Source organism: Myotis daubentonii, chromosome 1 (genome assembly GCF_963259705.1).
Source record: "Myotis daubentonii chromosome 1, mMyoDau2.1, whole genome shotgun sequence".
In the NCBI taxonomy this organism is placed as follows: Eukaryota; Metazoa; Chordata; class Mammalia; order Chiroptera; family Vespertilionidae; genus Myotis; species Myotis daubentonii.
Genome location: NC_081840.1, coordinates 57,952,039 through 57,978,475, shown reverse-complemented (window position 1 = coordinate 57,978,475; position 26,437 = coordinate 57,952,039). Strand labels below are relative to the sequence as shown.

Sequence of the window (26,437 nt, the reverse complement as noted above, 5' to 3'; positions counted from 1 at the left end):
GAACAAATCTTAACATTTTGTCCTCAGAGACAGAGTGAGGCAAAGCCCTCTTTGTTTTCAACTCCCTCTCTTTCCCTTCTATCTCCCCAGGTTGAATTGAATTTCAGAAGTTGATGTGTCTTTGTCTCATCTATGTTTTTATACTTTTGCCCATGAGTATGCATCATCCACATTGTATTGCTCAGTGTTCTTAAATTTTGGATAAGGTGTCATACTACAGAATCTTCTGCAACTCTTCAGTCAACATCATGCTTTCTAGACTTATCTAACTTAGTCATTTAGTTGTTTATATGAACATGCTATATAACCATGTTTCCTGTTGATGGACATTTAAACTCCTTCCACTTTCTGCAAGAAAAAGGCCCACAGACGTGTCTCTTTGTGCACACACACAACAGTGTGCCTAGAATGCAACTGCCAGGTCCTGTACCAGAGAGGTTGCCAATTGCTTTCCGGCGAGATTGCACTAATTTTCACTCCCAGCAGCAATGTATGACTTCCCACAGTTCCACTTCCTCATCAACACCTCAAATAGTCCACCTTTTAACATTTTGCCAATCTGATAAGTACAAAATAGTATCTTGTTTTAATATAAACTTCTTTGATTCCTGGTAAGATTCAATATAGTTTCTGTGTATGAACATTCAGGTCTTTTATCTGTGAGTTGCTCATTCCTATAATTTACTCATTTTTATTCCCTCCCAACTTGATTGTATGTCTTTTCCTGGCTAATTTGTCAGAGCTTTTAATACCTTATGGATGCTAATCCTCTGCTGATCACACTATTGCCTCTCAGGCTGTAGAATTATCTTTTAACTTACAGAAATTAAAAATTTTAACATAGTCACATTTATTAGTATTTTCCTTTATAGTTAGTGATAATTTTGCATTGTGTTTTTTAAAAAAATATTTTTACTAGAGGCCCAGTGCATGAAATTCATGCAAGGGTAGGATCCCTAGGCCTGGCTGGCGATCAGAGCAGATCTGTGGGGTGACCAGCGGGGCAATCAGGGGCGCCCTGCTGGCACCCACCTTGGCCGGCCTGGCACCACCCACTCGCTAGCTTGCCCCCTGCCACCAGTGCTGGTTGCCTCCTTCTGTGGGGTGTCCAGCAGGGTGATGGGGCGGGGGAGGGGGGGGCCGGCGCTGGCACCTGCCTTGGCTGGCCTGGGGCCTGCAGGCTGGGGTCAGCTCCTGCGTTGAGCGTTTGCCCCCTGGTGGTCAGTGTGTGTCATAGTGACTGGTCATTCCACCGGTTGTTCTGCCCTTTGGTCGATTTGCATATTAGGCTTTTATTATATAGGATTGATTTCAGAGAGGAAGGGAGAGGGAGAGAGAGAGATGGAAACATCAATGATGAGAGAGAATCATTGATTGGCTGCCTCCTGCATGCCCCCTACTGGGGATTGAGCCTGCAACCTGGGCATGTGCCCTTGACCGGAATCGAACCCGGGACCCTTTAGTCTGCAGGCTGACACTTTATCCACTGAGCCAAACCAGCTAGGGCTGCATTGTGTTTTTAAAAATCCATTCCTGCCATTAGGTGATAAGTGAGTCTTAACATATTTCCCCAAAATCTTAAGGTTTTGCTTTTCACATTTAGGTCTTTAATCCACCTGGAATTTATTTGTGCATATTGTATGAGGTACCTTTTTCTTCTCACAATTTACTCAATTTATTGAATAGTTCATCCTTCTGATGATGATCTCTTAGGCCATCTTTTGTTTATCAAGTTTAAATAATTCATGGGTCTGAGTTTTTTACTCTGTTCCATTGAGCAATATCTACTTCAGTACCAATATCACACTATCTTGATTGCTATAAAATTACTATGCTCATAATAAACCTTGATAAGCCATAGGGAAGTTCTCCTCATTTTGTTCTTCTTAGAAATGATCTTGACTATTCTTACCTTTTTCATATGAATTTTAGGATCATTTGACCAAATGCCATGAATACCCTGTATTAATATGGGGTAAGCTGGAATCTTTATATTAAGCCTCCCATCCAACATGATTTATCTCTTCATTTAGTTGGATCGTCTGTGTCCTTCAATAATGTTTTATAGTTATTTCCACAAAGCTATTGCATATCTTTCATTAGATTTACTTCTAGGTACCATATAGTTTTGGTTGTTACTGTAAGTGTAATTTTTTCTATTATAGTTTCTAAATGATTATTAAGGATATATAGGAACCCAACTGATTCCTGTATATTTATCTCCAATTGAGAGATTCTGCTGAGTTCTGTTATTAATTCTAATAGATTTTATGTAGCACATCTTGGATTTTTTTTTATGTGAATAACTACATTGCCTGTACAAAATGATTGTTTTTTTCTACCTCCTATTTCATTTTCTTGCCTTATTGAACTGGCAGGAACCTCCAATACAATGCTGAATAGCAAGTATGTTATTGGGCATCCCTGTCTTGTTCCTGACTTTAATAGAATTATCTCTAAAATCTTTCCACCACATGATGTCTGATGTGGGTTTTTGATGGCTATCACTTATCCAGTTAAGGACTCTTTCTTCTGTTCCTGTTTTGCTAAGGCTTTGTTTCAAGGTAGGAATATATGTCTAATTTTATCAAACACTTCCTTTGTACCTACTGAGATGATCATATGGTTTATCCCTTTTAATAAGTGAATTTAACCAATTATTAAAAGACCCTTTGATCAAAGTCATCTTTGCTTTCCAAAGATAAGCCGTACTTAGTCGTGATGCATAAATATTTAATATACTGAAGGATTCTATTAGCAAATATGGTATTTAGCATATTGTAAATATGACAAAAGGTGAGACGGGTCTATAACTTTTTCCTCGTACCGTCCTTGTCTGATTTTGATGTTAGAGTAAACTATCCTCATACAGTGGATCAAGTCGCTCCTTTTTCTGTTCTCTGAGACTGCGTAAGATGAAGGTTAACTGTTTCCTGAAGGCTTAGTAAAACTTGCCCACAAAGCCACTTGTGATTACTGTGCAACCTGAGAGTGGAGAATCAATTTCGGCAATGTTTACTCATGTGTGGAAGAGCAATAACCCCCTAAAACAACAAAAAGTTTCAATTTTTGATTTAACAGCTATTTTAAGCTCTCTAGCTTTCTCCTTTCTTTCCCTAGAGCATCCACAAAGTAGGCAGTCTGTCTGATGGGAGATCCTTCTCAGGAATAAAGTGACAAACACCATCACGGGCATAATGTTCACCTTGTTGTGTTGTGAGAGGCGAGACCAAGGAGCTATTTCTCAAAATATTTTTTCTTCAATCATTTACTTACAAAAAATGCCACATGAGCACCGAGAAAGTCAGAAAAGACAGATGAGCTAAAGGAAGAAAATGAGTCCCCCCCCAATCCCACCATGCATCATGGTTAGCATGTCTGTATTTTTCCAAACATTCTCCTAGGCATTTATTCTTTAATATTCACAAACACTCTTTCACTAATGCTCAGAGGCCTGGCGTATGCTCACAATTTGGGCAGTGTCTGCCATGGAGAAGTTGTGCAATAAACGTGTGTTAAACGAATGGCTGAATGCATGATGTAGCATGTCCTTCCTCATCCTTGCAGGCCCAGATCCTATCTGCTCAGGGTGTTCCCTGGAATGAGGTGCGCATTCATGAGTGCGGGCCGACCTGAAGGCACTCATATACCGTCTGAACTCCGCACCAGGTCCAGCCCTTGTCTTTCACATGGAGCCTCCTTCCTGGCCCCGTGGCTGCCTGTCTGCACTCCTACAAGCAGCTGCAGCAGCATCTGGGGCACCGGATGCATCACCGCCACACCCTCCGTGCTCCATCCCTCCATGACGGCAGCCCCCACCCCTCCTGCCACCCCCAGAGCCTCCTCATTCACGCTCACCAGCTATTTTCATACTCAGGAGCTGTTGGGGATCCGAATAGCACAGGCCACGTCTGCCTCTCTGGTGATCCCCTCTCTCTGCTGTTAGTGCTCAAACTGTTCACCACAGCAGGCGCCCACAAATCCAGGCTTAGGCCACCAGGCTGCTAACAAGGACAGCCGTGGGATGCTGCTTTCAGAACTGGGGGAGGACGCCAACTTGGTAGTATGTGAATCAGTAAATAGATCGATGCCATAAAAATGTCAGTCTTTGGAAATCTTCATTTTTGGAATGCAGGTGTAAAACCTAAAATGTTAAAAAGCAAGGAACAAAATGGAACAAACTCTAGTCTTTACTGGAAAATAAACTATGGCCCGAGACAACGTGTATTTCAGCTTAAAAACAGAGGCTTCTGGAAAGTGCTGGAATTAGATAAAGATAGTAATGCATTAACCTTCAGCTTAAAAAGAAAGAGGAAAAGATGAACGGCTAGCTGTCCTAGAGAGGTCGTAACACACAAGGGAGAAGAAACCAGAAGGTACTTCAGGATGGGAGACGACTTGGCAGACAGCACCGTGCCTCGCTCAATGTTCTACTCAACTTCTTTTAGTGAAATATCAATTTTGTGCAATGACATTTTTGGATTTCAGTCAACTTGAAAGTGGAGCAGCAGGAAAGGAACACGTAATATATCACTTATAATACCCCTTACGTATATTCTGTCACAATTGTTTTTTTTTTGCTCATGAGTTTGAGATCTGAGACATGAATCAAGTCTCACTTTGGATATTCACGATGCCACGGTCGGTATCTAGCCCAGCTTGCAGATGGGAGGTGGGCACCTGCAAGGTCTGAGGTTGGGCTCCTACACTCAGCAGGGTCCCTACTCTGACGGAACCACCCTGAGCCCAGAAGTCCCAGTCACATCCCTCAAGAAGAGCCAAACCCGCTGTGGGGACCTGTCTTCCTGGACGTTACTCAGAAATGCATCTTTCTCTGAGGCTTCCTTTCTAAATTATACTTTCCCCATACTTGTCTCAAAGGCAGTAAATATCTATCTATATAAAAGCCTAAACAACTGAATGACTGAATGACCGGTTGACTGGTCGCTATGATTTGTACTGACCACCAGGGGGTAGACTCTCAACACAGGAGCTGCCCTCTGGTGGTCAGTGTGCTCCCACAGCCAACCTCCCTCAGCTGGCCAACCTCTGCGGTCCCTCCCCCTGGTTGGCTGATCCCGATGGGCCCCGATCAGGACTGGGGAAAATGACCCCGATGGGCCCCAATCACCAGCCAGGCTGAGGGACCTCAGCCGTGCACAAAGTCGTGCACTGGGACACTAGTCTATATATAAAACCCTAATATGCAAATAGACAGAAGAGTGAAACAACCGAACTGGTTGCTACGACATGTGCTGACCACCAGGGAGCACACGTGGAACATGGCGGTCATTGGCTGTGGTGGGATGGTGGAGCAGGTGAATGGGGCGCCAGACCAATGTGGAGCACTGGCCGCTGTCATCGGGGCAAGCCTCTGGTGGTTACTGAAAATTCTTTGCTCCTGCATGCCGCGGTCCTGCCCGGTGCTCGCACCTGCTGCTGGCCCCGATCATTTGGCGCCGTCAGCAGGTGCAAGCGGCAGCTGCCAGCCCTGATCATCCCTGAGGGCTTTTCCACCTCTCCCTGCTCCTGAGGGGCAATCAGGGCAGCAGCTGCTGCTTGCACCCACTGACGGCGCTGGCCCCACTTGCACCCACTGCTGGTGCCGGCCCCAATTGCTCCACGCCATCAGTGGGTGTGAGCGGGGCTGGCGCTGTCAGTGTGTGGGAGTGGCCATGGCGGGAGCGAGGCTGCTGGTAGACAGGGTCAGGGGCCATGGTGAGAAGGGCTGGGTGGGGGTGCGGAGGATGGGCTGAGACCCGCCCCTATACCCACCACAGCCTCGCGGCCCACAGTACCTTTCAAGGTACATGAATTCATGCACTGAGCCCCTAGTCCTATATAATAAAAGGGTAGTATGAAAATCGACTGAACAGCAGAAAGACTGGTTGCTATGACATGCGCTAACCACCAGGGGGCAGATGCTCAATGCAGGAGCTGCCCCCTGGTGGTCAGTGTGCTCCCACAAGGGGAGTGCCGCTCAGCCAGAAGCCGGGCTCACGGCTCATGGCTCATGGCTGGCGAGTGCAGCAGCGATGGTGAGAGCCTCTCCCACCTCTGCGGCACTGCTAAGGATGTCAGTCGGACATCCCCCGAGGGCTCCTGGACTGCAAGAGGGCGCAGGCTGGCTGAGGGACCCTCCCGAGTGCATGAATCTTGTGCACCAGGCCTCTAGTCTCCAAATAAAATTACATTTCGTGGTAATATGAGATAGTGCCACCAAAAAGTTTCAGATCAAGTCACTGGATATGGTCACTCCAAGATGTTGACAGTGGCTGTCCTGTGGAGTCAGGATGCCAGCACTGGGGCCACAGAGTCCCTCCCCAAATACAGGGCAGACCCCAAGTAGAAAACTGGAGAGCGGATTCCAGTCCTGTCTCTAGCCATCTGGGGTGGCAGCAGGGCGTGGAGGAAAGAGCCTGACCCCACAGTGCACTCAGCGTGTGCTTTGCACTCAAGTTTTCACCTTCCTGGTTTCTCGGTGTGTTTACCGAGGGAACTGAACTAGATGATTCTAATTTCTTTTATTGTCTCAGTATAATAGTAACTTCTTCAGAGTCAGAAATTGAGTTTTTAAATCCATAAAGAAAACAACCCTGGCATATATGAGATGTGAGCCAACGGCTTATTAGTGTTCCCTCCTGTCTCGGGCTCCTCTCCATCCATGTAGCGAGTGGCACCTTGACACTCCCCTCAGCCCTAGGCCTGCCTGACCTCTGTGGCAGGGGACCTCAGTCGGTCTCTGCTTTCCCGACCACCCCACCCCTCGGTCCTTCTCAGCCTCTCCAGGGCTCCTTGGCCTCTGTCCATGCCTGAGGTCTGCTGTTCTCCTGCATTCACTCAGGGCTCTCTTCTCTCTTGCCACGGACTCTCCCCGAGTGAGATGTCACCCCTTGTCCCGGTGCTGCTCCCTTCCTGCCACATCCCCAGCCCAGGAGTCTCTCCTGAGGCCCGGCCCCACATATATTGCTGCTTACCAGACTTCTATACTAGGGTCCGACAGACCCACCCCCCTCCACACGTTCAAAACGTGAGTCATCTCCTTTCTCCAACCCTTCGCAGCCCTCCTCCTTGTAGTATAAGGGGCTTGGCTGCCTGCCAAGAGTCCAGACAAGAACCTGGGGGCCATCCTTGCCTTCTTTTTTGCCTCACCTCCCACATCTGATGGTCCATCACATTGTCGACTGAGCTTCTTTGGTATCTTCAAATGCATCTGCCTTTCTCTGCCTCACTGACACCACCTTAGAACAGACTCTCCTCATTTCTCACCCGAACGATAGTCTGTTTCCTCACTCCTCTCTCTACTCCAGCTTCCATTCTGTATTCCGCTGGGCTGAGAGCTGGCTTTGATGGTGCTACTCCTTCATAAGAACTGGCTTTTCTACATTTACCTTTCTATATTTAAATTACAAACTGATACTGTTAGTTCCTGATTTTATTTGCTTTTAACTTCCTATTATGAAAGGTGAGGATTTAAATCTCTTCTCCATTTATTTCTACCTTCCCATTTGGTTCTATTTTACATCAAACTTCCTGTGATTTAGATACCATTCATAGCTGAGTCATGGACGTTCCATCACTTCCATGACTGCACTTCCTTTCATATTCATCTTGTTTTCCCAGAGTTAAACACTGCCTTGTTTTGGTTAGTTTTCTATCTGTCACTAACTCACTCCCAAAGTTCCTAGCAGAATATATAAAGTTCTTCTCAATAGTTTCAAACTCATCAACTAACGGTCCACTTCACCTTTCTTTCTTGGAGACTCCTCTGGGAGCGCTCTGCCCTGGCTGGTGTCTGTGTGTGCTTCCCTCTAAGCCTGCTCCGGGCTGTCCTCCCAGCTCTTCCTGCAAACTTGTCCCTCCGCTCCTGGGTCCATTTCCTGTGTCTTGGCTCTCATGGCTTCCTCTTTCTTCACTTATTCCCCATTTCAGTGGACCATTTTGTCTAGCACAGGTGCCACCAAACCACCTCGAAGGGCTAGAGAATAAAGGGCCAAAAGCAAAACAGGTCAAGGTATTTATATAACTTCTAGAGGCCCGATGCACGAAATTCATGCAAGAGTAGGCCTTCCTTTCCCCGGCTGCTGGCGCCAGCTTCCCTCTGGCACCCTAGACCCGGGCTTCCTTCGCAGCCCTGGCTTTGTCCAGAAGGTTGTCCGGTCTAATTAGCATATTACACTTTTATTATAGAAGATTTAAAACGCAACCATTAAAAAAAAGTAAAAATGCTCTTAGTTTGTGGGTTATAAAATATAGGTAGCAGGTTGGACTTGGCCTGGGGGAGCCTCAGCTGGCTGACTCCTGATCTCGCAGCTGCCTAAGGACTGGAACATGTTGAGACCTAACATGTCTTACAATGACTTTATTCCACCCGCACACTTGATTGATGCTTTGACTGGATTCAGAACTCTATGTCAGAAATCATTCACCTGGAGAATTCGAAGGCACCGTGCCACTTGTTGTTTAGCTCTTGGTGTTGCTATTTAGAAAACTAGTACATTCCTAAAGGCCTGGTTTTCTCTCTGGAAGCTTTTAAGATCTTTGCTTCATGACCAGTCTCCAGTCATGGCCACAGGCCTCGGAGTTTCCACTACCTTAGTCCCTCTGTTGCCTAGGAGGGCTTGTGGGTGGGTGGGAGGCCAGAGGCAGAGTAAATGGAGAGGAGCACCTGGTCCAAGGGGCTGCAAGGAAAGGGAGCATCAAGGATGAGGCAGAGATCTGGGGCCAGGGAGACAGGGCGGAAGTGGAGAAGTCGGGACTTGCTTCTGGGATGAGAGGTCAGTAGGCCCCTTGCTTTGGAGCCAGTATTTCTAAGTTTTGGCCTCTTTAAGGTTAAGAAGAGCTACCTTCCAGGTGGAGAGACCCAAGAAGGCTAGCACAGCCATGAGTGGCAGACCCGCTGCAGGCCAGTGACTCTCGAGAGAATGGTCCTGTCCTCCAGCCCTCTGCCCCTCTGGCTTCTCTGCCACCTGACCTGACCTCCAGGTCACCTGACCAGCTGTGCTTAATCCTTGCCTGCTCTCCCTCTTGCCTGTATGACAGTCTTGGCCCCTAATTACCAGCAACCTTCACCCGTCTTCAGACTTTGCTTAGACTTTAGCTCCTCTCATTGGGTTATGACCATTTTTATGTGGAAAAGTTTGTGTGTGTTTTTTTAACAAAAATGAAACAAACAAAAACCCAAGGATGGCTGGAACCTGCCTTCTTCACCCACCCATGAGCCTCAGCCCATCTCTGACCTCCCTCCTGAGTTAAGTTAGTAGTTCTAATAGTTGTGTGTGTGTGGTATGTAGAGGTTTCTATATATATCTATTTATCTGCAAATAATGAGAGTTGTACTTCTTCCTTTCCAATCTGAATGCCTCTTCTCTCTTTTCTTGTTTGCTGTGGCTAGGCCTTCTGATACTATGCCGAATAGAAGTGGTGACAGTAGGCATCCTTGTGTTGTTCCTGATCTTACAGGGGAGGCTTTCAGCTTTTCACCCGTGAGTATGATGGGTTTGTCATAGCCTTTGGTATCTTGAGATACTATGTTCCTTCTATACGGACTTTGTTGAGAGTTTTTATTATAAAGTGATTTTGAATTTTATCAAATGCGTTTTCTGCATCTATTGAGATGATCATGTGGCTTTTGGCCTTTATTTTGTTAATGTGATATATCATGTGGATTGACTTATGAATGTTGAAACATCTTTAGTGATTATACAAGGATGGATCCCACTTGATGATGGTGTATAATCCTTTTAATGTATTGTTGCTAATGTTTTGCTAATATTTTTGTTGCAAATTTCTGCATCTATGTCTATTAAGGATATATGCCTGCAATTTTCTTTTTTTGTAATGTCTTTGTGGTATCGGAGTAATGCTGGCTTCATAGGATGAGTTGGGAGCATTCCTTCCTCTTGAATTTTCTGTAACAGTATAGGAAGCATAGGTATTAACTCTTCTTTGAATGGTAGAATTCACCTGTGAAGCGTCTGGTCCTGGACTTTTATTTGTTGGAAGGTTTTGGAATACTGATTCTACTTCATTGCTAGTAGTAGATCTGGTTAGATTTTGTATTTCTTCTTGCTCAGTCTTGCAAGGTTATATAATTCTAGAAATTTATCCATTCCTTCTAGATTGTCAAATTTATTGGCATATAATTGTAGTATGCTGCAATGATTCTTTGCATTTCTGTGGTGTCGGTTGTAACTTCTTTCATTTATAATTTTATTTATTTGGATTCTTTCTCCTTGTTTCTTGGTAAGTTTGGTTGAAGACTTGTCAATATTATTTCTTTTTTGGTCAGTTTTTATTTATCTTGTTTAATTCTTGCTCCCTTCAAATTGTCTCTTTCTCTTTAAATTTTGCCATTTTAATTATAATAAATCTTGGTGTGGATCTCTTTGGGTTTGTCTTGTTTGTCTACCCTTCCTAGACTTGATGTCTGTTTCCTTTCCTAGGTTAAGGAAGTTTTCAGCCATTCTTCCTTCCTTCCTTTTTTTTTAAAAAATTTTTTATTGTTTAAAGTATTACATATGAATCCTTCTTCCCCCATTGACCTCTCCGCCCTCGTTCCCAACCCCCCAGCACATGTCCTCACCCCACTACTGGACTGTGTCCATGGGTTATGCTTGTATGCATGCATATAAGTCCTTTGGTTGTTCTCTCACTCCCTTCTCCTTTCTCCTCCCCCTTGAGGTTGGATAGTCTGTTCGATGCTTCTATGTCTCTGTATCTATTTTTGTTCATCAGTTTATGTTGTTCATCATATTCCACAAATGAGTGAGATCATGTGATATGTATCTTTCTCCAACTGGCTTATTTCGCTTAGCATAATGCTCTCCAGGTCCCTCCATGCTGTTGCAAATGGTAAGGTTCTTGGTTTTTTACAACAGTGTAGTATTCCATTGTGTAGATGTACCACAGTTTTTTAATCCACTCATCTGCTGATGGGCACTTAGGCTATTTCCAAATCTTAGCTATTATAAATGGTGCTGCTATAAACATAGGGGTGCATATATCCTTTCTGATTGATGTTTCTGGTTTATTTTTTTTATTGTTGAAACAGAAATAAAATTTAATTGTTGCATTGACTGACATAATCTACTTTATTTTTCCCTTTTAATTAATGATTTTTTTAAATTCTTTTACCTCCTGAAAGATGAGAAGGCAATTTAAAGTGTAAACAAAAGTTATTGATCCTCTTAGTGTTTGTCTTTATGAACTTAACACACTGGCTGGTAAAGACTGAAAACTGGAAAGGCTGCTTACCCAGCCCATTACTTCCACTTACTTGCTTTCAGGCTGGGCAGTGGACTGGACCTAGTGGGTAGGGGGCTAGAAGGCCTGCTGGCTGAGCGAGGGCTGAAGAAATGCTGTTGTCAGGTACAAAAAAGAGGCTGAGAGGGAGCCAGGAATATTCGACCTAGAGGAAACAAGTAGCTGCCAGACTGGGGAGGGGACAAGGTCGGCACCTCTTCACCTCTTGGGATGTTTCTGGTTTCTTAGGATAATTCCTAGAAGTGGGATTACTGGGTCAAATGGGAGTTCCAATTTTAGTTTTTTAGGAAACTCCATACTGTTTTCCACAGTGGCTGCACTAGCCTGCATTCCCACCAGCAGTGCATGAGGGTTCCTTTTTCTCCACATCCTCTCCAGCGCTTGTCGTTTGTTGATTTGTTGATGATAGCCATTGTGACAGGTGTGAGATGTGACCTCATTGTCATACAACTTAACAAAAGGAAGATAAACAATCCAATAAAAAAATGGGCATCCCTAGCTAGTTTGGCTCAGTAGATAGAGCATTGGCCTTCAGACTGAAGGGTCCCTGGTTTGATTCCAGCCAAGGGCACATGCCTGGGTTTCGGGCTCAATCCCTAGTAGGGGGGATGCAGGAGGCAGCTGATCAATGATTCTCTCTCATCATTGATGTTTCTATCTCTCTCTCCCTCTCCCTTCCTCTCTGAAACCAATACAAATATATTTTTTAAAAAATGGGCAAAACACCTAAATAGACCTTTAACAAAAGAGGACATAAAGAAGGCCAAGAGACATATGAAAACATGCTCAAAGTCACTATTCACCCAAGAGATTCAAATCATCCATTATTTATTTATTTATTTTTTAAAGCCATTATTTCTTTAAATAAAGTTCCGGTTCCTTTTTCTCTTTCTTTTCCGTCTGGGATCCCTGCAATGCAAATGTTTGAGTACTTGATGTTATTCCCAGAAGTACCTTAAACTATTCTGGTTTCTTTTTTTTTTTTTTAACCCTTTTTTTCTTTGTGCTATTCTGATTGATTGATTTCCACTAGTCTGTCTTCCAAGTCTCTGATCTGTTCTAATGAGTTTCCAGTTTGCTGTTGGTTCTTTCTAATGTTTTTCATTTCAGTTATTGCATTCTTCAGATCTGCTTGGTTCTTTATTACACTTTCCAACTCTTTGTTGAAGGTCTCCCAAGTTCCTTTGCTCCACCCTCAAGTTTGGTCAGCATCCTTACGACCATTTCTTTAAATTCTTTATCAGGTAAATTAGTTAACCTGATTTACCTTGTTTGTCCCCCCACCCCGCCCCCTCAACCCCCGGATTTTTCTTGTTCCTTCATTTGAGAGATATTCTTCTGTCTTCAATTTGTTTGACTTCCTATGTTTGTTTATATCAATTAGGCAAAATAGCTATTTCTCCCAGTTTTGAAAAGGTGGCCTTTTGTCTAAGGGGCCTCTGTGAAAGCTGCGTGTGCTGGGTGGTTGTGGCAGGCTGGTAGGAGCCGAATGGGTGCCTCAGGCCTCAGGGGCACTGGCCTACTGAGCCAGAGTGGCTCTGGGTAGAGGGGCCAGGTGCATATAGCAATGCCTTATTGATCCTGCTTGCTCTCTTTGTTTGGGGCCAAAATGGACTCTGGAATGAGTCTGGAAACCCATTGCAGTGACCTTGCTGATAGGCCAGAGCACATGGCTAGAATCCCTGCCCACTCTATGAGGTGGAGGGAGACATAAACAATGGCGCTGACCGGGCCCTCCAACCCCAAAGAGTTCCCGCAGTCCGGAAAGAGCTCCTGTGGCTCCCAGCCTTTTCTACACAGTCTATCCCTGGTTTGTTAGACAGAAAGTGGTCGGGTGTAGAGGTAACCAGAGCGTAGGCAGTATGTGCCAGGTGGTTTGGGAAGCTGCTTAGAGCAGGACATGCGCTTCCCACGTGGCCCGGAGGCACTGGCCTGCAGACTGGACAGCTCTGGGCACTGAGGCCAGGCTTAGCAGTGAAGTGCCATTGTGCCTGCTTGCTCCAGAGGAAAAAGGCTCCAGCCAACGTAGCTGGGGGTAGTGGTGCTTTGCAGGTAGGCCAAAGCAGCTGCACAGAAGTGGAGGGAACAGTACACAAGCACGCTCCTGGGCTGCAGTGCTTCCGCAGCTCCCTGAGGGCCCCGGGCCTCCCACTTTCCCCATTGGGTCTCTTCCTTGCTTGTTGTCAGAAGCTGTTCATTCAGCCCTGGTGTCTCAAAGGAGTAACTGCTCTCTATTTGGTTTGCTCAGGGGAGGGGGAAGCTTGGGAAGGGGAGAGTTCCCGTTTCCTATGCCGCGGCCACCTTAGACCTCCTCTCACTGAACACTGAGATTGTTTAGGCTGGATGTTTATGTTTGTTTCTGTCCCCTTTAAGGGGGGGGGGGGCTAGTTTTAAATAGTAAAAATCCACTGCTTACTTTTTGCTTTTGTATTTCTTCCTGGCTCAGCCTTGGAAGGTTATATACTTATGGAAATTTATCCATTTCTTATAGATTTGGTAACTTAATATTTCAGAATCTGTTTCTTCATCGGTAAGCTCAGAATAAGAATACCTGCTTTATCCATGTCCTGTGTGTGCTACGAGTTCATGTGTATAGGATATTTCATTGTTCTTATGACTTCACAGCTGTTTAACTTGGTGGCTGTTGAGGCCACCTGAAGAGCTGGGAAAAGGTGAAGGAAAGACAATGATCTGGGTATGGGGATGCTGAGTTGAGGGGTTTCCTAGACAGTAAGGAGGGCCCAGAGGCCTCTGAAATGCAGGATTCTTGCTCTGGAGAGAGAACCGGGCTAGGCCACAGCTTTGGGAATCTTTAGTTTTGTGCTGTAAGACTGGGTGATCCCTTCCAAATAAAGGTGTATTGTCAGACAAGAACAAGGCCAAGAGCATTTTCTTAGGAAAAATAATGAGGGATGCCGCAGGAGCAACTGAGGACGGGTACAGGGAAACCAGGATTATATACAGAGAGGCCAACAGGAAAAAAATTTCAAGGAAATTCAGGTTTTATCCCCATTGGATACAACTGTGGGCTCTTTAAAAGTGGACTCTGTATTAATTTAGTCCTGCCTGCCTTGTTTGGCTGAGACTGAATTGCTAAATTATGCAGTTAAATTCTAAGGGTAGACAGGCTGACAGATGAACAAATTTCCTTACAAAAATGAAAAATCAATCTAAACAAAGATAAAATATGATTGGAGCATCAGAGGCCAATAAACCTATTCCTGATGCCTGGTAGCTATTAAACTAAAAGTAAGCTAACCTTTGCAATTAATAGTCACTGGGCATCTATCTCTTGGGTATTAAAGAAAAAAAGAGTAAAAATCTTCCGAGTACTCCATGTAGGGCAATTCTGACTGAGAGACAGGTGTGGGCGGGGCAAAGGGAAGGGCCTGGTGTGGGCCTATGGTGGTCCGACCTCTGGGCAGATGTGCCCAGGAGGGAGAAGCCTCAGGAGAGGAAAAAGAGTGAAAGGACAGCAAGAACATGGAGGGAAATGTTGGAAGGAAACAGAGTAGGGGTCCTTTTGCTATCCTGACACCCAGAATAACTTGGCTCCTTTTTAAAAAATTACATGTGTTTTGGAAGAAGAATAGAGGAGCCAGAGGATCTGGCTTCCAGGTCTGGTTCTGACACTGCCTGGCGGTATAGCCAGATGTTTTTAGTGTCCCCAAGTAAACATTTCAGAAAGGGGGGCTCCAATCCTATATAATAAAAGCCTAATATGCAATTGACCAAAGGGCAGAACGACCAGTCGCTATGACACACACTGACCACCAGGGGGCAGATGCTCAACACAGGAGCTGCCCCCAGCCAGCAGGCCCCAGGCTGGCAAGGCAAGTGCCAGCGGGACCCCTTGATTGACCCGACGGTCGCCCCACAGATTGGCCCCGATCTCTGGCTAGGCCTAGGGACCCTATCTGTGCACGAATTTCGTGCACCGGGCCTCTAATTCTCATATAAAGCCCCCTTTTTTCCAAAATAAAGCTCTCTTGCATCTTTTCAAAACTGCTTTAGAACTATATTCATTCCTTTGGAAAAGCACATCTATTCTTAGGGCTCTAGCCGATTGTCTTCTTTGTATTGTTTTCACATTTTCTACCAACAGCTTGCATTCTTTTGGTCAGAAAATAATGTTACTAAAAAGCAGTAATTAAGAGATAGCACTGAAAATCCAAACCCAAGTTGTATAGCTCTGGATCTCAAGTTCCTGTCACTGTGCTGCAGTCTCATCTTTGAGTTTTTTTTCTCCCCCTTGAATCCAACTGGTTACCATGCCCTGGGGATATTATATCTGAAAAGATTCTAAATGCTGGAGTGGGGAAAAGCGGCTTAGGACCCAGCTAAGGTGCACTCTGGCAAAGAGAATGTTGGTTTGTCTTCGGCACCTTTCTTGACTGCTTTTCAACCCTTCTCGCCCCTCAGTGTTTGCCACAATCACCATCCACCAGGTCCCCCTCACTCTGGAGATAAGAGTGGCTGCAGGGTCCTCCCAGGACTTTCTCTCCCTGGCAGCAGCTTTATGCTGCTCTCCCCATCTTCCCTCCCAAGCTACCCCTCACCAGCCCCTGTTCCAGAGCCAGTGCCAACCATCCTTACTCATGTGTTCCTGGGTTAATGCAGGTAATGTCTGCAGCTTAAAATAGGGCCCTAACCAAACAGAAGGAACCTAATGAAAGGACCTAATGGTCAGGGTTCTGGGTCTCACGGGAGCTGGTAGGAGATGCAAAGAAGCCTGGTGGCATCCATTCACCTAACCACATAGTCCACCTGGTACAAGAACACCGTTTTTGGAGTTAGACTGGTTTCATATCCACTGACAAGCTGCACATCCCTGAGCAAGTTACTTAACCTCTCTGTGCCTTAGTTTTTCCGGTCTATAAAATGGGGCCCAGAAAGCCGGTATAAGGGTTATATATAAATAGTTAACCCAGTCTCAAATACACTGTGCATGCTTAAGTAATATAAAAGAATAAGTACAAATTAAAAACATCACTGTTATTTTATACTCAGTGCTAGCCCGCTGGGGCTGAACTCTGGCTGGCAAAGACTATCCTTTCATCTTGTCTGATATTAACCACAACTTTTTGCACCCTAGTTTCTCTTACCCTGTAACCTCAACCCTAGTCTCTCTCATAAATTTCTCATTGTTATCCCAAGGAAACGAAGGAACCAGACTCCGATGTGGTCAGAAAGAGGCCTGCCCTGCAGATGGCCCCCATCACCTCTCCCCCATATTTCACACGGAAAGATCAGTTTATCTTCTCAGCATAACCACAGGCCCCAAATCAGGACTGTGGGCCGTGCGTGCTCACCGGAACAGTCCTTCACCGAGTTCCCTCCTGCACATAAAATCAGATGCCTCAACTATGAAAAAGAAACTGGGAGTTGTCACAAAGCTATGTACCACCAGAATGCTTCCTTTCAGGGCAAGAACCGTTTCACAGGAAGAAAGCATATTTGACTTCTGAGTAGAGAACCTAGAAGCCGGTGGCTGCTCCTGTGGCTTTTCAACGGTTGAAGCCAATACTTGGACATTGCCAAAGCGTGTCCTTTTTTTCCTGGAGAACTGAGTTACAAAATACTGGTTTCTATTAGGGTGTGTCTAGCACTTTCTGTGCCGCCAAGCCTGCCATTTTTTATAGGCTGCACACTAGATTTTCCATGAACAGCCTCAAATTTATTCCCAGGCAGTAATGTTTAGGAAACCCAATATGAACGTGAAGATTGTTCTAAGGCAGCCTCAGAATTTGTGTCATAAAGAGAGTATTTCTGATGTATAAAAACATAATGTGTATTTTTGGCATGCCTTAATAGATGTGGGGCAAAGGGTAGTCACTCTTCTGATATGTTTTCTTGGATTAGGTTGCTAGGGGAAACTTAAAAAAAATCCTTCTCTCTTCTTTATTTCTATACTTGTACAGAACATAGCCCAAACACCCACCTACACAGGCATTTTACATAAAGGGTTGGAAGTCAAGTGACTGAAAAACACAACAAAATTATGTATATAGTGTTGTTGTTTTTTCTAGAGATTTACATCTGAATTCAAGTGGGAGCCAAAGGTAACTCTGGAGGAAAATAAACCAGTTAGAGAACGCGCTCATGGGAAGTGTGACTATAATTTGCTTTTGCTGACAAATAAAAAAGCAGGTGCTATATTTTAAAAGAGATATATAACATAGGAAATAGAGCTTTATGTTGACATACTCATAAACATTCTCTCACCATCTCTAGGAACTTACATGTCGGCTACAACCACCACCACGGCACCCAGTTTTATGTTTTGAGGAAGACAGTCGTCTTCTCCCAGGTGGCCTCTCAGGGGGACCCCACCCTCAAGGGCCTCTAGTTATAGAAAAGCTTCCATGTAGCCTTTCCACCAGAACCCCAGACCACCATGCCCCATGCTCCAAATCACGCACTAGTTATTGCTGATGCTGCCCGGCCTTGCAGATCCTGTTTTGGGGCGGGGGAGGGGGGTGTTTTGTTTCCTTAACATGGCTGCAAGCCTCCTGAGGGCAGAGCCACATTTAATTCCATGTCTGCATGCCACCAAAGCACCCTGCACCAGCCTGATCACAAAGCAGATGTTCAACCAGTATCTGTTGGATTGTGTAAAGATTTGGGTGCCAAGCTATGAGGTCTAGATAAAGTTTATAGCTCAACAACTATCCCCTACACACTGCTGGATGACAAGGCTGGCATCCCCAATGAAACATTGCTGAAGAATTTTGGAGGCCACCTGGGTGGATGCTGAGGCGTACTGCCCAGGTTGTGCCTTGGGAATGAAGGCCCCAACACCCCACAAACTGCTGGGAGCGCTGCCTTCAGATGGCCCTTAGCAGAGGGGAACAGCTTCATCCCAGGTCACACCCTGGGACAGCCTGCATGATCACTGTATCATCCTATATAATAAAAGCCTAATATGCAAATTGTCCAACCAGGAGTTCAACCGCTAGCTATGATGTGCGCTGACCACCAAGGGGCGGCGCGGCGCTGGCAGCAGGTGGCAGTGGAGGCACGGCCGCCCCCAATGGGCCCCGACGAGAGTGGGACCGCGGTGGGATGGTGGAGCAGGTGAGTAGGTGGCACCAGGCCAAGGCGGGTGTGAGCAGAAGCCCGATTGCCCAGCTGATCGATGGCCCTGCAGATGGCGACCAGTGGTGGTGGCGGGGGGCGAGGCCACCGCCCGGCTCTCAGGCACTGAGGGAGCTGGGCTGGGGGTCAGAGGGAGGGGCCCAGCCCTGATTGATCACCCTGCAGGTGGGATGGTGGAGCAGGTGAGGGGGCAGTGGGGTGCCAGGCAGGGCTGCGGGGCTTTGAGGCTGGGGGCACGAGCTGGGGCTGCAAGCTTGGGGGCGTGAGCTGGGGCCCAATGCCAGCAGGCCACCCCGAGGGACCCCACCAGTGCACAAATCCATGCACCGGACCTCTAGTTATATATAAAGGCCTGGCCCCTCACCGCAAATGTAGAACAGTTCGAAGGCCTATTCCAGCTCCAAAGCATAATGTTTTGTTGGGTCTGCTTTACAAGCCAGCGTCTCTCTATTTCTCTGAGACTGCTTTTGGGATCAAAACCTACTACATCTTTACTTGCATCTCCGAGCCTGCTTCCTGGGGAACCAACCTACAGCAGCATCTGTACATCTACCTACCCATCCAGCATCCATCCAGCTAGCAACCTACCACTGTGTTCAGGGCACATGAGTAGGGTTGGTGAGAGGTGAAAGAGACTCAGACCTTGGCCTTAGAATAGTTCAGGACAAGAGATGAGACTTATACAAAAATAACCATGAAGCACACAATGGAAAGTGGCTGCAGTGTAATCCCAGGCAAGGAGATCAGGAGTCTTCATGCACTGGCTTAGATTGTGCTAATCGGTATATGTGTCCTCTCCTCCTACCTGATCTCAAGCCCTGGCGGACAGGGTGGACTGTGTCCTTATCTCTCTCCGCTCCCCTATACTTTACAACACAGTGTCCTAGTCAGTGCCAGAAATCTTAAAGCAATGAAGCAAAACCAAACATGGAAGGGAAGCTTTGGCAGTTCCGCTTCACTGGACAGGTTTCTGGCTGTGTATCTGGCCTTATAGTGCAGAGTTCTCAGGAGGCTCGTCAAGATCTCATTTATTTATTATGTCCATAAAAATCTCGGGAACATGAAAGCACAAAACAAGGTCCTGACCCTCAGAGCAGCTACAGCCCACTGTGTGGACAAGGCAGAGGCCCCTGAATACGTCCACAAACAGGAATAAAACATGGGACTGGGACTAACAGCCAAGCGGTACGTCATCCCCAGGAGGTCCCTGCCCTCAGTTGGTCCGTTCATTAATCGTGCTTCTGTGGGTTGACAGAGGTTACTGAACAGCCGCCTCCAGGAACCTAACAATGAGAATCAACAAACTCCAGAACCTCACCATCCCAATCATGATTTACTGTCTACAGGGGGGAAGTCCCTTTAAGGCAGACATCGCAAAGTTCCTGATGGGAGGAGGGGCTGGGAGTGCGTCTCCTGCATTTCCCTGCCCTCACCCCTCTTAACACGGCAGTCTCCTCCACTCTCCCTTTCACTGCTTTTGTACAATCTGTCACCAACTTCAGTTTGTTCCTCTGAAATGGCATTTGCATCCTTCCTCTTCTGCCTCGCCTTAGCGCTTAGCACTGCCACCCCCTCTGATATTGTGCCCACACCCTGGGAGCTGAGGCTCAAACCTGGGTCCCTGTACTTCATGTCAGTCAAATGTGGCTTCTGCAAACCCAGCCCCCAGTTGGTCACATCTCTGCTCAATAGTAAGCCCAGGGGATTCTTTCATCACCATCAGGACCAAGTTACTAAGACCCTTTTATAAGTGGCCCTTCCTACACTCATCTAACTTTATTTCCCAGTACTCCCCAGTATTGTCTCCATTCCACTCACCTCCCTGTTTATTTGTGCCTTTGCTCAAGTGGTGTCTGACTTTGAAAACACCTTTTCTCCTCCCGGCCACCAATCGGGCCTACACACTCCTTGCTACCTTGTTCACATGGACCAAGCTTAGGACCTAGGGGGTGAACTGTTAGGAGCCTGCTGTTTTCCACTTCCTTTATTGTCTTCAAGTTCTGCTACCACATCTGCACTCCACAGCATGGAAATGCTTGTCTGCAGGACCTACCCAGCCGCAAGGATGCCCCGTCAGCTTGGCTGCCCTGGACCAGCTAGCTGTCTGCTTTTAGCTGGGTAGACTACCTTGGTCTCACAAGCCAGAAAGGGAAAAAGCTGACATTGCTAATGTTTACTCGCTTGTTGCATCTTTGGACAGACTCTCAATCACTGCGGAGTTAATAGACCAAGCTCTAGGGTTTCAAAGGACAGACTGCCAAGTTGGGTCTCTGGAGTGAATCCAGTGTTCCATAAACTCTGCTTCTCTCCTAATCATAGAAAGAACCATAAAACAAGAGAAAGGCTGAGGCGCTGCAAGCAGCAGAACGACACAGACGCATCATCCTGTGCTTCCTGAAAAACAGAAAATGCAGACTGAGACAGATCTCACCCCCGCTTGGCCCTCCTATGCATGGTGGTGCTAGATGAGAGATCTGCTGGTGCTGAGGAGATCTCTGGAAAAGTCTCTTGAAAGGGGTAAAGAGTAAGTGGTCCTTGGAGATGTCCTCACTCCTCTGCCAATTCATGACTGGTGAGATGGGCAAAAACGGAAGAGAGATCAGGTGAGTACTTCTTGTGCCTCCTGCTACCTTGAAGGGAAAAATGTGTGTGTGTGTGTGGGGGGGGGTGAGGAGGTTACACCCTCTTCTTCTATTTGAAGTGGCATGAAAGTGGCTAATCTCCAGGTTACCAGGTGGATTGGGCAAGGGGTTCTCTGTTTTTTACAACTTTCTCTAGAGTTAGAGGAAAGGGTGGTGAAAGCAGATTTAAAATCCCCATCTTCATGCCTTGAGCTGGAAGATGATGAGGGTGAAAAGAGGTAAATGAAAAATAATCTACCCAAAACAAACAAGCAAACACACACACACACATACACACACACCACCTTGGAGAGAAAATTAAAAAAAAATCTCCTTAGTGGCATTAATGTGATAATAATGACAACAATATTAATTGTTTTACAAATGCCTATGGGTTTACATTTTACAGAAACACTGGGGCACATTATTTAGCAGTGTTCTTATGCCACATAATCCAATCAGGCGGCAATCAAAATAGCAGCTACACTTTATTGAATGACTATCAGGAATACTTTCCGTGTGTTATTTAATCCTCACAGCCCCTTTTGGTACTATTGCTAACCCCCACTTTACAGAGGGGGAAACTGGTGTTTGGAGAGGCTAAGTAACTTGCCCATCAGGTAGAGATTGAAATCTAGGTCTTTCTGATTCCACAATCCAGGCTCTTGACCTGAATAAGGCCCATTTTAGGGCAGGGCTTTTTCACAAGTTCAGGAAGGGCAGGGCACTGAGGAGGAAGGAGCCCTTATATGGCAACTCCCTATGAAATAGGTATGCTCGCATGTGTGTGCGCGCGCGCACACACACGCACACGTGGATATCCAAGAGGTCCACTTGCTTTCCTGTCCATCTGAGTTAAAACCCATCCAGCTTGCGCAGGTACAGGTCCACACTCCTTACACCAGTGGTTCTCAACCTTGGCTGCACATTGGAATCACCTGGGAATCTTTTTAAAATCCTGATTTCTGGGCCTCATCCTCTGGAAATTCTGTTCCTTTGTTACTAATGTTGTGGCCCCACCCCATAACAAAGAAACAGAATTTCCGGAGGATGAGGCCCAGAAATCAGGATTTTAAAAAGATTCCCAGGTGACTCTAATGTGCAGCCAAGGTTGAGAACCACTGCCTTAGAGGGACAAAGGTCAGCCCCTGTGGCTAACATACCTGTCATTTAACCTGTATCTGAAGCTGCAACAGAGTTTCCATTTGACAAGATGCAGCCACAGCAAGGTGGTGAATAACATCAAGCTTTGAAGCTTTGTCTCAAAGAGTACTTTAAGACTGAAAATAATGAGTGAGACAGCATACCATTTAGCAGAGTGGCTCATGGCATTCAAATAAATGTTCAACTTGTGGGATCCAAGCACATGGAGAAAGAAGTAACTGTAGAAAACAGTGAGGCACAAGCAAATGGTGACAGCTCACAAGAGCTGGCTGCCCTGCTCTTCATCTGGCCGCCTGACTTCAGTGGTGATGTTTGCTGTTAGCTGTGCAGAGGCCTTCTGACACGGACATGAGCACATTCAGACACTCAGCGTTGGGCAAGGCTGGAGGCAGCGGCAGCAAGATGCTTAAGAATACCTTACTTGCCCCTTTCACCTAAGTACTAACTTTTCTAGCATGTCTCCCTCCCCCCCCCCCCCCCCCCGCCCTCCCACCCTCACACTTCTCCTCCTCTCCCCATCAACCCAAAGGAGATCTCGGGGTGGGCCTGGAGAGCCTGTTAGTTCCTGGGATTTTGAGAAAGTAGTGTCAGTGTCACTGCCCCCCACCTTTCAATTTTGAAAATATACTTAGATACACACAAAACACCCACTGGATCTTTTAAATGACATGAGAAGATCCACAAGTCACCTGTGAAATGAAACCTTAATGTTTCACAGCCACAGAAACATACAGATAGGCAAAGGGCTCATGTTTATTAATTATACATACACAAAGCAGGGAGCCCTGGCGCACACACACAGGAATCCTCACACACAGGCATCTTGGCGCTGCCACCTTTCCTTCCTGCAGCCTCTTCCCACCCACCTGAAGGTGTTGGCCACAGCCGTCCTGTGAGAGGCTGAGGGGTGCGACCCAGTGGAAAAGGACTCTGTCCGTGGCTACTCCCAGACTGTGAGATGTGGGCAAGCTATGACAGTCACCTGGCCAGGTGCTGTGCAGATGAAGGGGAATGATACATGTAGGGTCCTTCTCACAGTGCCTGGCGCGGTCCTGCCTGGTTCCAGAGCCTGCCTTCCCTGCACCCACTCTCGGACTGATGGTGCCCTCTTGTCACTTGGTCCCCTTCCTTAGGACACTGGTCTGACATTGGGAAGAGTGGGGACTAGACCGGGGCCTCGGGCTATACCAGGTGGGACCCAGTACTCAGGTCACAGGTCTGCTGGGGAGGGCTGGCCTTCAGGGTCACACAGAGAGCGGGCAGAAAGGGCACGTGCGCGGGTGTTGTCTCCGGGGCGGCGGGCAGAGCCAGCCAGTGGAGGTGGGCAGAGCCCAGCAGTAAGTCCACCCAAGGCTGTGGGTGGCTTCCTCCTGTTGCTCAGTATCAGGGAGAGGCGGGGGAGGACATTCATTTTTTTCCTAAGCATCCACCCATCGCTTCAATAACTATCGATTGTGAAAAGCAGGCGGCGCCTCTTCCAGGCGAAGCCCGGCCACGGCGCGCCCCCGCGTCTGTGTTCCGGGACCCTCCGCGGGACCTCCTGCGCGCGTGCGGGACAGGAGGTTGGGCTAACGCTTCTGCACAGGCTGGTCTAGCGAAACCGCAGCCACTAGCTGTGGTTTGACCCCTGCCCGTCCACCCGCGGGGTATTTCTTCCCCGAGTCCCCAGTCATATCCTCGCCCCCGGTCACCTGCTCCGCAGCGGCCGCGTTGCCCCGGATTCGAGGACGGGGCCAAGAGCTCGGAAAGTTATTTCAGAGGCAGATGTGCTGCAACCCTCACCGTAGCAAACTACAGGTCCCAAACCCTTCCCTACCCCCATCAGCTCCGGAGACCCGAGTGCGCTGCGGGAGCCCTGCTGCGCCGAGAGCTACACGCACATGCACCTCCTTTGCCTCCTAAAGAAAAGCCCTAGCAAACTCCCAGCGCGGAGCAGTTGCCAGTCCCTGCCTGGAAGGGACCCAGCTGCTGGGGATTGGCCTCCCGCCTGGCAGCTCCGAGAAACACTCGCGATTTCCTGCCCCGGCCTCTCCTCTCCCGGTCCCAGCCCTCCCGGCCGGGCTGCCGCGACCACTCAGTACCTGCGGCGGTCGTGGGCTCGCCCTCACTTTGCTCGCCAGAATCCGAATCCATGCTGCGGGCTGCCGGCTGGGCGTCCACCGCCTCCTGCCCGTCTGCGGGGCGCTGGGAGCCTGCGTCCCGGCTCGGGCTGTGGGGCGCAGTCGGTGCGGTCAGCCAGGAGGCGGCGGCCCGGGAGGTGCGGTCTGGACTGTGCGCGGCGGCCGCGGCCAGGAGGTGGCTCCGCAGCGGCGAGCGCCGCCCGCTCCCCACTCCCCGCGCCCGCCGGCCGGTGCCTGCGCAAGGGGAGCGCGGGGCGGAGGGTGGGGCGCGCCTGGAGAGAGAAGGGAGGAGAGAGGGGAGGCGCGAGTGGTTCGGAGCGGGAGCAGCCGGCGCCTGGCGGGCCCCAGACGGGGGTTAAGTACCCCGGGGGCGGTGCCACTCCTCCTACCGGCGCCCAGACTCGGGGAGCGCGGTATAGTGGCGCGGTGGGCGAGGCCGGTCCCTTTTTCTTGGGTGTGGCCAAGTTTGGAGGATTCTTAGATGAAAAGGTGCCAAATAGGAAAACGTGAAGTTCCAAGTGAGAGGGAGTCGGAGCGCTCCGGTTCGATGCGACTCCGCCGCTTACAGACCTTGGGCGAGTGACTCAACTTAGGTCTTTTTCCTCACTTGGGAAATGGGAAAGAGGAGAGTTTCCTTTTGTCCGGATGTTTTGGGGGAGTAAATAGGAAAATGCAAGCGAGGGTTCCAGGGAAGTAAACGACGCCCGGCAGGTAAAGCGAACTCCCCAGGCGTGCGTCGGGCAGGGTGGACCAGCCGAAGGGGCGCCCTGAGTCACATCAAAGGCAGGACCCACCCTGCCAGTCTCCAGGGGCAAGAATTGATTTTAAAACCTTTGCTTTGTCTTTAACACAGTGTGTGCTAAACTTCCTCAATACTCCCTCTTTCCACTTTCTTAAAAAAGGCATTTGTATTTATTCAGTAAGTAAGAGACTAAACTAAGGGAAAAAACACACGGAGCCTCAGGAGATTATTGTTAATTGTTGACTATCCACACAGTCTTATTGTCTCCCTGAATTATCAGCTCCAGCAACTGTGTAACACTGCATATGAAGTGTAGGCAGAGAGTACAGACTAACTTGACTGACCGAGCAAAATGAGATCAGGAAGAGCAGTCTACTAAAAAGCGCCATTTATTTATTTATTTTTTAAAAAATGTATTTCTTTATTGATTTCAGGGAGAAAGGGAGGAGAGAGAGATAGAAACATCAATGATGAGAGAGAATCGTTGATCGGCTTCATCCTGCTTGCCCCCAATTGGGGATCCAGCCCGCAACCCAAGCTTGCATGTGCCCTTGGCCAGAATCGAACCCAGGACCCTTGGGTTCACAGGCTGATGCTTTATCCACTGAGCCAAGCTGGCTAGGGCAAGAAGTGCCATTTTTTGAGTGTTTCCTAAGCGCACTCCTACAATGATCCAATGAAAATTTTAGGTGAAGCCATCTGAAAATGCTTTGTTGGAGGTCAAAAATAGTTTCAAGTTGGCAAGTTTATAGAACTCAATCTATACTGTTATCTCCATTTGATAGATGTAGAAACGGAGTCTCCTCTTCCAGTAGATGACTTTCCTGTGGTCTCAGGTCCAGTAAGTGGGTGAGCAGGGACTTGAAGTCAGGGCTATGCCATGTCCAGGACAGCTCCTTAGGGTACAGTGTCACAGGTGGGTTTGGCCTCTGTTACCTGGGGGCTGCTTCCTGTAGTCAGATATGGGCTTCGCAGATTGCAAATACAGCGCTACCTTGCGTTCTCAGAAGATGTGTTCTGGGTGACCAAACACACAGACTTTGATAAAAGTTACATGGATTTCGATGGAGGGGTGGGAAGAGCCCCACCCTAAATGTGTGGTCTTGGGCACCTGGCATAACCTTCCTCAGTTTCCTCCTGTGTTGGCAACTCCTTCATAGGTGGTTGTAAGGGATTAAATGAAACAATGACTGTGGAAGCTCTTACCCAATGCCTGGCACACAGCTTATGTCTGATAAGTGGAAAGCACATTCATTCTTAGATCTAATCGATCCCGTTTAGAAAAACAAATATTTAAAATCACATTTTTAAGTGACAAGAAAAAATTCATAGCAACATTTGGATGAAAGTTGATACTCAAAAACCAAATAGCTGGGGTCGTTTTAAAAGTTTGCCGTCAGAGCCGCGCAGTCTTAAGGCAAAACAAC

At 47.4% G+C, this 26,437-nt stretch overlaps 1 protein-coding gene across 2 annotated transcripts in view; it reads right to left on the bottom strand.

Moving 5' to 3' along the window:
• Window positions 1-24,593, bottom strand: part of TNFAIP8L3 (TNF alpha induced protein 8 like 3) — a 41,961-nt gene extending 17,368 nt beyond the window's left edge. Inside the window, exons 1-2 of one of the 2 annotated variants that reach the window (XM_059701399.1) lie at window positions 24,230-24,593; window positions 20,795-20,932 (exon numbers count right to left, since the gene is read on the bottom strand). In XM_059701399.1, the coding sequence (XP_059557382.1) occupies window positions 20,795-20,932; window positions 24,230-24,281 (190 nt within the window). In that variant the 5' untranslated portion in view covers window positions 24,282-24,593. Of the gene's footprint in view, window positions 1-3,858; window positions 4,132-20,794; window positions 20,933-24,229 lie in introns of those variants that run through there. The other variant, XM_059701387.1, reaches the window with a different exon arrangement.
• Between the last annotated feature and the right edge of the window lie 1,844 nt (window positions 24,594-26,437).